Below are 13,970 nucleotides of genomic sequence, written 5' to 3'. Positions count from 1 at the left end.
AATGCAACCGTTCTTTTGGCCACTGTTATTTCGTTTTACAGTAATTAATTCATTAATATAATTTATTCAATGTAATTTTTAAATTATATGATTTTTAAAAGGTACATTTATTTTGACTTATAATTATTTTATGGTCAGTTACAGTCTTATTAATGTATTATTTTCTATTATATTAACTAATTAATATCTTTAATAATATGTCTTATTCATTTGTGATAATTTACATCAGATAGGTATGCATGTTATTTTGCCATGTAACTACATAAATCGGTTGTAGTTATAATAAAATCTATTCAATTGCCCTCTACCAGTAGTAACCTAATATTTTAAATATCCAATATATTCTAAATGTTAACGATTAATATGTAAATTATAGGGTTAATGGTAAAATTATAACGAATAGATGAAAACAAATGCTGCAGTAAAAACATTAAATAGGTACTCTTACGAATGCTACGGATTCGTAAGATATTCAAAAGGGAATTCAGTAGTTGAAAAAGTGTTGAATACATTTTTGAATCCCCCGAATTCGCTTTCTAGATTCAAGAAATCCTGCAAAATCTGAGGTCAAGTAGAGTATTCACAAAAAAGTATTCGTACGAATCTGAAGTATTCGAATCTACGAATACTCGGGCTGTATTCGAATACTATTCGATTCTGTATTCGATTCTCCCATCACTATGTCGATGTCGAATCCGAATGGCGGAATGCCGAATGGCGTAAACCTATGTTTCTATAGTCAACAAACATAACCAAAACATTTTAATCATATTTTTACATAAAATTGTTCACACTAAAGAGTGTTTTTAATTAATTTTATTCATACGAGCAAACAAGATCAATCATCATGGGAGACCAAAATCTCTTGGATAAGTCTATGAGATCGGTGTTTGGTAAAGAATAATTTAGCTATAATAGTTTTACCGGCTAAGATATTACAAACTCATAACTTTTACAATTCTTTTCGTTTAAACTTATTCTAATTTCATAATAGGATTTAAGTTGATATTTAACTTAAGCAATATTTTTTAGGAGAGTTATTTTTTTCAATAGGCTCCTAGTATGCATTTTATTTTAGGGCTTGCGTGTAAATTTTGCCTACCTATTCCATTGAGTTTTTGTTTATCCCTATGTACATTTGCTGCCTACCGTGTGTTAAGCTTTTACCCAAAAAGGGATTAATGGGGTCAGAATTTTAATATACACAAATTAATTTTAAACAAACTGATACAAATACAAACAAAGTAGGTAGGCCTAGGTCTATCGTACTGCCAGGTGCAAACTATCCAGGCTGGCAGAAATTAAAAAGGCTTGGTTTTTATGAAGTAGTACATAATTTTTGTTAACGATTTAAATCCCATATTTGGTTAATGCCTAAGATATTAAATAGGTGTTAGCCTGAGGTGTCCTTGGGCTGTGCCTGGAATTTTTTTAAATCAAGCCCGGGAAATCACATCATAGACTTATGTTGATAACTCAAGGGGTACAGTTTCTTAACTGGGCTATGCTAATATGCTATCTATTGAAACTATCGAATTGAAAATATTGATTGATAATCGATAACTTATTTTTAAATATATATTAACTTAACTTATTATAAAATGAAACTGTCATAACTTAACCCTCCAAGTGTCCATAGTAATGGCATTAATGCCTGCCCATTTATTGCGCAATCGCAGGGTTTTATTAAAATGTATTTTAGAAACTGAAAAACACTCTAAAGTATACTGATATATACATAGGCCTAGTTTTGTTTGGAAAATTATGGGCTTCAATGTAATATATAAAACATTACAAAAAAAGTTTTCTACAATTTTTGTGGGGTTAACATTTCTCAAAAATTATAAAATAAATTAAAAAACTTTATGTTTGCGCCCAATAAATTTTTATAATTTTAAGTTAGGTCTACAAATATTTTAAAATAGCCACTTTGTTCTAAATTTTATGAGGATTCTAAAAATATAATAATAAAAGGAAGAGTAGGTTTGTAAATAAATAAGGTATGGGTGAAAAAAGATTTTGTACATTTAGCGTTAGCTAAGAATGCATAGCCTAACCATATAGGAATCTGGTGGATAATTTACATCAATATCACTACCCACTTCTTCAGGATCATCAACCAGCCCTTCAAAATCACTTAAATATTCTTATAATGCACCACGCTTTACATCAATATCACTAACCACTTCTTCAGGATCATCAACCAGCCCTTCAAAATCACTTAAATACTCTTATAATGCACCACGCATAGGCTATCACTACATTTTATTTTTAACACTAAAACAATGAAAAACGTAATAAAACACATCAGTCATAATCGGTGCGAGGTTAACCAAGTTGTTTACAAATACGCACGTCATCTGTCTGCTACAATATTTTCGGAACTAAAATGAAAAGCGTCTAGAAACAGACATCAGGAGAAAGCTTAGAATCTGCTGAAAACAACGATACCACTCTCGATCCAGTTCAATCTGATTCAGTCAGTCCCAGAGCCTTCGCTGTAAACAATGTTTGTGTGTCGCAAAAGCGATGCATAACACCACGGCGGGTGTGTTGTGTGTCGATTACACGATGCTTAACACTCGGAGGGTTAACCTTACCAACCAAACTTGCTGATAATGAATAAATCGTATGAAGGTACTAATCGAACCGATAGTTTCAATCAAAACTAGCATAGCCCAGTTAAGAAACTGAACCCCTGTCTTCTTCCCCATCCGTAAAACATCAATGTAATTTTAGATCTGGGTACCCTAGCATATTATTTTATAGCTTAGGTCTACTTTATTTTAATTTTTTTTTTATTTGCAGTTGGAAACATTCCTTATGAAGCTACGGAGGAAAAACTCAAAGATATTTTTAATGAAGTTGGACCAGTTCTCTCATTCAAGTAAGTCCATAAATAACTTAAGTTAGCCTCCTTTGACACATGTTCATAGGTCTATTGTACAAAATATTTATAAGCTACTGGATAGCAGAGTTACTTAGTTTTTAGAGAAATTCTTTCCCTTTACTTATTAACACGTTCAATGCATCTGCAACTAGTAAGTAAGCTTTGTAGCTTGCTTGTTTTGTAGATATTTTAAATAGGCCTAAATCAAATCTGGCAATTTTGTTTATTTTATACTAAGCTATCAACATAAAAAAAAACAAAAAAACACTTTATTACCCTCCCTGTAGCAGCAAACTCAAGTAGGTACTCATTAAGGTAATTATATCGACCTCCAGACCTCACGCGAAATTAAAAATTTTTTTTTTCAAAATGGTCGAAATTTCACGCTGATTAAAAAAATGATTGTCGTTTTTTGCGGAAACGTCCCGTTTTCCCGGAAAATGGGAAAAACGGGAAAAAATTATTTTTGCTCAAAACCCATGTTGTGGGTACGGTACTCAAATTGTGCGGAATTTCCTCCTGAACAAGAATATGTAATTTTTATTACGATCAGACCAGTATTAAGTAAAATATCGCCAGAAAAGTGGGCCATATTTAAATAACAAAGGTTAGGTCAGGTTACTTTAGGTTAGGTTAGGTTACTTTAGGTTAGGTTAGGTTAGTTTAGGTTAGGTTAAGTTTGGTTAGGTTAGGTTAGGTTAAGTTAGGTTAGGTTAGGTTAGGTTAGGTTAGGTTAGGTTAAGTTAGGTTAGGTTTGGTTGGGTTAGTTTACATAGTTACAATACTCATGTTATTGATAAACTATTCTAACCTAACCTAACCAACCTAACCTAAGTTGTTAGGTTAGGTTAGGTTAAGTTTGGTTAGTTTAGGTAAGGTTAAGTTAGGTTAGGTAAGGTTAGGTTAGGTTAGGTTAGGTTAGGTTAAGTTAGGTTAGGTTAAGTAACCTAACCTAACCTAAAGTTACCTAACCAAACCTAAAGTAACCTAACCTAAGTTGTTAGGTAAGGTTAGGTTGGGTTAGGTTAGGTTAGGTTAAGTTAGGTTAGGTTTGGTTGGGTTAGTTTACATATTTACAATACTCATGTTATTGATAATTTAACCTATTCTAACCTTACCTAACCTAACTTAACCTAACTTAACCTAACCTAACTTAACCTAACCTAACTTAACCTAACCTAACTTAACCTAACCTAACCTAACCAAACTTAACCTAACCTAAACTAACCTAACCTAAAGTAACCTAAAGTAACCTGACCTAACCTTTGTTATTTAAATATGGCCCACTTTTCTGGTGATATTTTACTTAATAGTGGTCCGATCGTAATAAAAATTACATATTCTTGTTAAGGAGGAAATCCCGCACAATTTGAGTACCCACAACATGGGTTTTGAGCAAAACAATTATTTCCCCGTTTTTCCCATTTTCTTGGAAAACGGGACGTTTCCGCAAAAAACGACAATCATTTTTGAAATCAGCGTGAAATTTCGACCATTTTGAAAAAAAAATTTTTTAATTTCGCGTGAGGTCCGGAGGTCGATATAATTACCCTCATTAAAATTAATGTTATTAGCCTATTTAAATAGGAAATAAATCTGTCAATTTTAAGGAAATATTTTAGTAGAATTCCATACAGGTAGGCTAAATGGAAATTCGATAGCTGTATGCTAAGATGTATTTTAGTTTGGTTAAGAAAAAGGTATATTCACTGGTGGTTGACCTCTAACTTGTAATCTTTCTGTACAGGCTGGTGTTTGATAGAGAGACAGGGAAGCCCAAAGGTTATGGATTCTGTGAGTATAAGGATCAAGAGACTGCCCTCAGTGCTATGCGAAACTTGAACGGTTATGAGATTGGTGGAAGGATGTTACGTGTGGATAATGCTTGCACTGAAAAATCTCGTCTTGAAATGCAGAGTAAGTGTTGTTTTGTTTTTATTTTATTTTAATTTTTTTATCTGTAGGAGGGTCCTCCCAAAAAATTTGCTATTTTTAAAGCAGTTTGGTGACTTTTGAAACCATTTTTAACGTCTAAAATTGTGTCAAAAAACTCCGTTACGTTTTTATGACGAAATGTATGTTTGTGTAAATTAATATAATCACAGGTCCAATGGCGGGGGCCTCCTTTGAACTGCCACTGGGCTACCTTTAGTATACCGTATATAGTTTATCGATTCACAATTAATAAGCTACAAACAATGTTTGATCAGGTTTGCTGCAAGGACCAGTTGTGGAGAACCAGTATGGAGAGTCTGTAAGTCCCGAAAAAGCTCCTGAGGCCATCAGTAAAGCTGTAGCATCACTGCCTCCAGAACAGATGTTTGAACTCATGAGGCAGATGAAGCTGTGTGTACAGGTAGATAAGTTATGTCACAATGGAAACTGTGGTCTTTCTTAATTATATGTATTTGTTGTGCTTTTCTGTTTGGTGATCCAGGATCTAGAAAAAATTACTGGGGGGTAAAATTCTGACAGTTGGTTGAAACATAAGTTTTAAAGAATCAACAGGCAAAGTATTGCTCTTGGACTAACTCATGTTTTGGAATAACAATTATCCTTATTATCTTGCAATAAAACACACTAGCCTTCACGATTGCGGGTGACGATGATGATGTCTCTGTAATCGTGGGAGATGTTCACACGATTTAATCATATCTAAAAATATGTACAACTAAACTGAAAATTTAAAATAATTATGAAATAATAAAGACAATTCATACAGAAGACCACGTTAAATAGTTGTAAGCTTATTTTTTATCCTCTTGTCATATTTTACTGTTGGATTTATTAGTATTTATATACATAGCCTATTTTTTTGATTATGATTTTTAATGTTTCTAGGAGGAAAGAGATGAGTTATCTTCTTAGGACAATTTTATTCATGAAAAAGCACCTGAAAATACATCCTGTAAACTCGGTACATTATGTGTAATAAACATCGAACATTCATTCATTCATACAGTCTACTCTAATTAATTTAGACTATATTTAGCATCTTGTGGACCGGCATTTTAAGTGATAAAAAAATTGGATTCAGCGTAGATAGAACAGTACAACTTGCATAGCTATTGTATTTTCAAGCATATGTACAAAAATGAAGTGTTAATTAAGGGTTTGTACATTATGAACGTTTGCAGAACAACCCAACAGAAGCGAGACAGATGCTTCTCCAGAATCCACAGTTGGCTTACGCTCTGCTCCAGGCTCAGGTGGTCATGAGGATTGTGGACCCACAGGCTGCAGTGGTGAGTCTTGACTTAGCAGAAGGCAATGTTTCGAGGAATAAAACCAAGAAATTAGGTTGGGCCTCCTGCCAGCTGAAATGAATTGTGAATAATACATGCATAAGACTAACCTTAAGTCTATGTTGGAAGACTAAGGTTTAAAAAAATTAAGTCTATTTTATTTGTGTCACGAAACTAAGGAAGTTCTTTTAAGGATAAGTGTTTGTAGAACTCTTCTCTCTCTCTCTCGATAGTTTGAGTCTGCTGATCAACGTTTATAAAGCCGACCGGTCATAAAATCTCTAAAATCAGGCCTAAAGACATCTTTGCAAAATAACATACTGATTGTTTTTGTTTTGGCAGGCTATGCTCCAGAAGGCTAATAAAAACATGCAGCCACTATTGACGGGAGATTCTGGCCGCCCTGCCCCAGTCCCAGCGCCACAGCCCCGACCTGAGTACACTCCGGCACCTGAGACACACTGGGCACCTCCAGCTGCGCCACCTCCACTGCCACCTCAGGTGCCGCCGCAGATACCACCGCATGTGCCTCAGATGCCTGCCATGCCTCCACAACAGTTTGGTGGTAAGGGAAATTGCTGTAGGCCTACATGATTTGGCTATTTAAAAAAATCCAAATACCTAATAAATATGTGAAAAATGTAATATCTCCTGACCTTGACATAATAACATGAATGATAAATCAAACAAAACAACACTATAAACAACAACAAAAAACATTCTTTTAAAACAAGAAACACTGAAATATTTTTTTTTACACTGAGATATGTTGTAACATGATTAACATGGATATGAGATTAAAAACTAATTTAATTAATACTCATTTTTGAATATCAAAACCTACTGATCGAATCTCAATACCGGAACTTTTCCTATCTATTGGTGGTTTTGAGATTTGGTTTTCTCCTATCATTAGTAAGAATGGTGCTTTTCAGCCAAGAATTAAGTTATCCTGTTTAAATCCATAGCCTATAGAATTCATATGTTGTACAACCTTGTAGAACTGGAAATTCAATATTATTTTAATTCAAGATAATTGAAGGCTACCTTTTGCCTAGATTTGTCCATCCAACTTTTTAAAATATACAAAGGGGATCGGTACCTATTCATTCGGATATTATTTTAGAAGCATACATGCTTATCTTACATTAAATTAATAATGTAGAAACAATAAGGGGGATTGAGCTGGTCTAGTGGTTGAGCGTGGGACTTCAGTCCCAGAGGTCCTGGGTTTAAATCCCACCAAATCACAATTGGATTTTATCAAAGTGATAATGCCGCAACCCCTAGGTCTAGCCTGAACTAATGTGAAAAATCATCCTAAGCTCGAGCCTAGCGTCCTAGAAAAAAAACAAAAAAACAACAAGGTTCATTATTTATTTTTAAACCTGTCTCAAGCAAGTTGAGGCGAGATCTATCAATGATAGGCTACTGTTATTTTGTATGTACAGGATCTGGAGATCTGGATATGAGAGCCATGGACCCGCGTATGGCTCGTAGTATGGGAGACCAAGACTTGCGGATGCCTCCTCAGCAATACCCTCCCCCACCTCCACCCGACCAGTGAGTGTCTTTCTTTCGTTTTATTCATCTCAATCCAAATGCAAGAAATAACATAAAATATTAACTTTACCCACTCAACCATGAACACCGTTTGTGAATTTTGTCTACCGTGAAAATTTAGAATAAGCTGTGAATTTAGCCAAACCTTAAAAAAGGGGTGGGCCGATTCGAACCCTTAATTGATATCACATAACATTTGATTTTTATGTGATCAAGGAAATGTCAATTCTCAAAACTTGGAAAATTTTGGTTTGACGTTAAAATCGTGATCTATTTCTATTGTGGCTATGAGACCTAAAGATTAACTGCTTGCTCAATCACAATGAAATCGAATCTTATATTTTATCTTCATGTTTGACTGGGGACCCTTATTTAACAAATCGTTATTTTGTTTTTTAGATAATAGGAGATACGCACAAACCTTTTCTTTTATTAAATAAGGTACTTAGTGTTTTACAGTTTGTAAGCTTACTGCTCCATTTCTGAGCTGTTTCTCTACAGCTTTTAAAACAATCGTTTCATAGTATTTATGTACTATCACTGTTTTACTACCAAGAAGAAGTATAGGATGACTTGCTTGACCAATTCCTAGTTTGAATATAAATATATCTCAGAATCTGAAATGCATTTATTTTTATTAGTTTGCTTATGGAAAACCCACCTGAAAGGTAGGTAGTTTCAAGTAGGTAAACTTTAGTGTGTAGCATCGTAGCATTTAAAGTTCTTCAGCTGTTTGATAATTTTAGATTTCCAACTGTTATTTCATTGTAGCGATTTTTTTTCCTACTCACAAAAAGAATACCCTTAGTTTTTCACCAATCCAGTAAAACCTCAATTAACTGCCAATCTTTCAAATGACAATCCCTTTAAGTATTAACAGGGTGGCTAGTGACCTGGAAAACCTGGAAATGTCAGGGAACTTTGTAATAAGTCAAGAAAAATTGTAAAAGGTTTAAAATAATTTTATAATTGTTAGGAAAGGTCGATCTAGTGAGAGTATGTGTGCCATGTGGGTGAAAACTAAGAAATATGTCTGTAGGCTACAAATAAATTTTGTGTTTTTGTACAAATTAAATTTTGTTATAAACTGCGTACATCATCTTATCAAAATCTGTTTATTTTTACTAAGGTAACTTGCAAAGTTTGAATATAAGCTAGCCTGTAGCCTATCTATAGATTTTATGAATGTTTTTCATATAAACAAACATAAGATATTCTTCAGTAAAAGATTAGTCCTTTTGAAGAATTAGTTAGTAGCCTATTAAAATTGTAATTTTGAATTTGTCGATCAGGGAAAGTTTAAAAAAATCATGGAATTGCCAGGGAGAAGTCAGGGAATTATTCAATGTGAATTCACTAGCCACCCCAATTACTTAATACATACACAGGAAATTTGTATGGTAGGTCTATTTTCTATGATGGGATGTGAGTATACGATGGTAGTTTTTTAAGTAAGGGCCGTATTAGCCTATAGTTCCGTCGTTTGTGTGTATGTCACAACGAGGCTTCTCGCTCCATAGGCCTACTTGCATTATTTGTGAATAGAATGACACCATGTGCACCCCTGCAGCTGATTTCACTTTGTGTTTTTAAATTTGTTAACCTCCAGCCATGTGCAAGATTATTTTAGTGATACTTTTTTTATGACGAGAAACATACTAGACTGAAGGCTATGGCCCTAATACAATGGAGGTAGGGTAAAGTGCAGAAATATGTCAGGAGTGTAAACATGGCCGTGATAACCTTTTTCTTTTGTGGTCTTCTGTCAGTAATCCCGGGTACCCACCAAAAACTAAATTCCTTCTGAAATGTACATTTTCATGGCCATTTCAAAACTCCCTAATTCATTTCTGTATTTCACCCTTTATTATTGCTTTAGGTTCATAAACTACAGTCATCTGCTGATGAATGTAAGCACCAGATATAATTCTTGAGTAACTTCTTGATCAGCATTGTACGTGTTATTAAATTTACAGAAATTAATAACACGCATTAACAACACGCTGCGGTAATTCTTGAGGTCTAAAACGTATTACTGACCTAATCTTACACGTGGCGGGAGATTAAAAAATGCCAAAACAATTTAAAACAAACACAGTGAAGTGTACACGTAAGCTACAAAGCTGCAAATGGTGTCATTCTGTTTACAAATGATGTCAGTAAGCTGGAAGGTGCCTCGTTGCGGGGTACGCACAAACCACGAAGCTCTACACAATAACGACCCTTACTTAAATGCGACCCTCATATTATTACCTAGTCAAGTTTTTGAAGTTCACTCTACTCGTGTTATTAATCAATCGTTTTTGTTATTTTAATAGTTTTGTTTTATTGGTAATTTCTCCATTAAGACACAGCTTTGCCCAAAATAATCTCTAATGTTTATAAACATGGAAATTATAGTGTTTGATTTTTTGTATGCAAAGTTTTTCTCAACTGCTGTAAAATTCCAAACCTCGCACAATTATTGTGAATTTTCATTATCTGCTACTGTCCTGGTCGCTAAAAAGTTAATGGAGGTTTACTGTATTTATGTCTGTGATAAGTATAATTTTTTGACCTAATATCTAGCTAAGCTATTTCCTAACTCCATCAGTCGCTTTCATTTGCAATTGCTTCCTTCATTTCAGAATAAAAGAAAATTAAATTGTACAACAACCAAATTGCCCTTAATCTGATCCGTAGCATTATCCATCAGTATTCAACGTATAATGTTATCATTTTGTTTTTATAATAATAAATGTGTTTTGTTGCAGTTTTGCCCGAGACCCCAGAGGAGGAATGGGTGAACGCTTCCAGAGAGATCCCCGAGCAAGTAAGAAAATTTATATTTTAAAAATAATTTTAATAAAACTGGTTGATAATGGAAAGATAGTATTTCTCTAGGAAATATACTTGATTATAAAATAAGTTAATAAAATGTAAGTGTGTTGCAAAATTGAGGGAAAGACAATACTAGCCGAAAAACAACCTGATAGATAAATTAAATGCCTAATTACAATGAGAACAAAGACTTGCTTGGCTAGGAGGTAGGGAAGCCCAGTGGACAAATTATGGGAAAGGAGGGGAGGGGTTACCGTATCAGTTTTCTATATAACTGGATCCTAAGTCAGTATTGTCGCAGATGTGCCGCCGCCAGGTATGCCCCCACCAGGTATGCCGCCAGGTGTACCCCGCCCTGTGATGCCCCCGGGACCTGTACCACAGCCAGTGTCTGCCCCCAACCTCGGCCCCCGTGGACCTCTAGCAGCCAACATCGGCGGAGCTGCCACCGATCAGGAGAAGGTCAGTAACAACCTCTTATGTAACAAACAACAGAGGTTTGCCAAACTGATGTTTTTATGAAGTAGTTTGCAGTCCATAAATAAAATAATTAAATAATACAGTAGAGTCCAGTTAGTCCGAAATGGTTGGGCCCGGACTCATTTCGGATTACCAAATATTTCGGTATATTATTATTTAAATTAAAATTTTGAAATTTTTTTTTTGTCTTAGGAGGACGCTAGGCACGAGCCCGGGATTGTTTTTCACATTACTTAAGGCTAGATATAGTGGCTGCAGCATTATGACTTTATATAGTTATTTGTGCAACTAGTGAGAAAAGTGAGCAATTGACTCACTCGAGAGAAATCCTTACTCGCGAGCCGTAGGCGAGTGAGGAATGGTTTCTCAAGTGAGGCAATTGTACTTTGAACTCGAGTTGCACATTATACTTTTCCTACAGTTACCATAAAACAAATAAATTGGTGAAGAAACATAACCTATTTTTACACAGAATTGAACTTTTAATATAACATTTAATTTGAAGTGACAAATACAACAGTACAACAGCTGACCAGCTGATTTACAGCCAGTGCTGCCAACGTACTTCGCGCGCATACGACGTTGCCTGCATGTTACGCGCTCACTATTTCGTGCCTTCATGTTGCAAATCTGGAGTGAGACAAAGTAATTAGAGTGAGACAATGCTAACATCGTCTCACTGATGAGCGAATTGGCCACTTTGCTTTCTCAAATCAGTGAGAGAACATGTACATTGTTAGGTAACTGTAGGAAAAATCCATTTGTAATTTGGGAGGATTGGAACCCGGGACGTAAATGAAAAATGTTAATAACAAAAATGGTGAAATATTTACTAAAATACTCTACTAAAAAGTCTATCTCGCCAGGCCACTACAGAATATTTTGACAAGTTACAGCTAACCTGTGTTAAAAGTTAAATAAAAAAATTAAAAAAAAATATTTTTTGGTTTCCGATTACCGAAGTTTGGATTAAACATGAACAACTCTCCATGAACAACCGTTATTATTAGCTAATTTATTGTGCAGTAGAACGACAATAAGCCAGAATTATTCGGACTATACCCCATCTAGATTATCGATTACCTTAAAATGAACCAGAGCACTCTTGCTCTATCTGAGTATACAGTGTTGATACAGGGTGTTGAGTAAATCTGGTTTGAAAAATTCAAGGAGTTTTCTAGGAGAATTCAAGACAAATTCCTGAATTTTAAGAACAACTATCGGAACCCTAACTGTACTTTGAGCTTTATTACACCATTTTATATTTAATAAAACTTTTAAAGATTTTGAAAGAAATCCTCATTTTTATTACATAATGCATTTAACTAATGGATTTAAAATATGTACTTCATAAGTAGTGAGTTAGAAATTGTATTATTTTTTTTTATAACTGGTAAGGTAAGTTAGGAAAAACAACCTTAAAAACCTTTCCAAGGAATAATAGTTTATACAACATATTAAAAAAGTAATGCGACACCAGTTGTCGTCTCCGGCAACATCGCTAATAGTATCCTGCGATCGCCGCATTACCCGTGAGAATATTTTGCGATTTCAGTGACACTGACAATAGTTTCCCGCGATCCCACCAACACCAAGAGTACATTTTGCGGTTTTGGCAACACCGATAATCGTTTCCCACGATCGCGGCAATTCCTGTGAGCATATTTTTCGGTTTCGGCGACATCGGTTATCGTCTCTCGAGATTGCGGCAATGGGTATTGCTTTCAAAAAAATATATATGCAAAATTTGCTCACGGGCCCACAGGGATCGATTCTTGGTCCTCTTTTATTCATATGTTACCTTAAAAATCTTCCAAATCTCTACAAGACCCAGGTAGTAAGATAAGTATATATGGAGATGATATTAATCTTAACACAACTGGGAAATCCCTAACTGATTTAGAAATGTCTGCTAAATCAGAATTAAAAAGTCTGAATCAGTTTTTAAAAGACCATAATTTAGTACTTAATACTAACTAGTAAAACTAATTTCATTATTTTCAAAACAAAAAGAGACAAAAATGAAAACTGACAACACCAGCGGTAGTCTTTAGGTTAACCGATGTTTCCGATGACTGGGCTCCAGATTTCCGGAGGTTTGGGTTAATTCTTGGAATTTTTCAGGATATTTCAAGGTAAGATAAAATTCCTGAAGGTTTCCCGGTTTTGCCGAATTTCCCGGAGAGTAAACACCATGTGATATTTAAATCTGTGTTGCAGGCCGCACTTATCATGCAAGTACTGCAGTTGTCAGACGACCAGATTGCAATGTTACCTCCTGAACAGAGGCAGAGCATCCTGGTGTTGAAAGAGCAGATTGCAAAGAGTACTCAGCGTTGAATGTTTTGTTTTATCTATGGGAAGTCTAAAAATGAGTACAGTAATAAAACATGTCTGTATGTGTCTCATTAACCTCTGGTATGGTTTTAATTTTTTCTACTCATTATTTACCCAATTTAATTTATTGTCTTTTGTAGCATAAATCTTCAGAGAAGGAAAAATTAAAGGGTAGGCAGTGTATTTCAAGAAGGGGTCTGCCATAAAGTTTACACTATGAAAAAGATGGTGGTGTTTATGAGTTAAGTATTGTATCGAGCCAAGCTTTCATTTCCACAATTATTTTAGAAATATCTGCAATAGTGATGGACAAGACCCAAACTTTGAGATTTTTTTAATCTCAAAGCTGCGGGATTGAAATACTAACGAGATATTTTCAAGATGAGATTTCTGAACTTAAAAAAAAGTATACTTATATTATTTTTTTTATAACTTTTCATTAAATCTTGTCCCAAAAAAAAAATAGGCCTAAGTCTAGGTTTCATTTGATTTCTATATCTACTATTGTTTGAGCCTATTACATTATTCAGTTCAATGTTCAATCTACAATTACCAATTAATTGTTAATTTCCTTGACATTCAATATTTTTAGGTACCGCCACTTACAAGTTTCGTTTCGATCAATGAAAGCATAA

General features: G+C 34.6%; 1 protein-coding gene across 1 annotated transcript; it reads left to right on the top strand.

Annotated features, from left to right (window-relative positions):
• Window positions 1–715: 715 nt before the first annotated feature.
• On the top strand, window positions 716–13,410 carry LOC129005948 (cleavage stimulation factor subunit 2-like). The gene is made up of 10 exons (XM_054434985.1): window positions 716–893; window positions 2,809–2,887; window positions 4,638–4,807; window positions 5,101–5,246; window positions 6,028–6,135; window positions 6,478–6,700; window positions 7,587–7,698; window positions 10,452–10,510; window positions 10,820–10,980; window positions 13,219–13,410. The coding sequence occupies exons 1-10, from the start codon at window positions 848–850 to the stop codon at window positions 13,336–13,338; spliced, it is 1,224 nt and encodes a 407-aa protein (XP_054290960.1). The 5' UTR covers window positions 716–847; the 3' UTR covers window positions 13,339–13,410.
• Window positions 13,411–13,970: the final 560 nt, after the last annotated feature.

This window comes from Macrosteles quadrilineatus, unplaced genomic scaffold (assembly GCF_028750875.1).
Source record: "Macrosteles quadrilineatus isolate MER2022 unplaced genomic scaffold, UCM_ALF_1.0 Scaffold_46__1_contigs__length_943047, whole genome shotgun sequence".
Lineage (NCBI taxonomy): Eukaryota > Metazoa > Arthropoda > Insecta > Hemiptera > Cicadellidae > Macrosteles > Macrosteles quadrilineatus.
Note: the sequence above shows the minus strand (reverse complement) of the source record. Positions and strands in the feature narration are given on the sequence as shown.

Bases quoted from the DNA above. Each gene is read 5' to 3' on its own strand.
- LOC129005948 (XM_054434985.1), top strand. From the start codon at position 848: ATGGGAGACCAAAATCTCTTGGATAAGTCTATGAGATCGGTGTTTG. The intron at 6,136-6,477 runs GTGAGTCTTGAC...TTGTTTTGGCAG, and splicing joins TGGACCCACAGGCTGCAGTG to GCTATGCTCCAGAAGGCTAA. The intron at 10,511-10,819 runs GTAAGAAAATTT...GTATTGTCGCAG, and splicing joins CCAGAGAGATCCCCGAGCAA to ATGTGCCGCCGCCAGGTATG.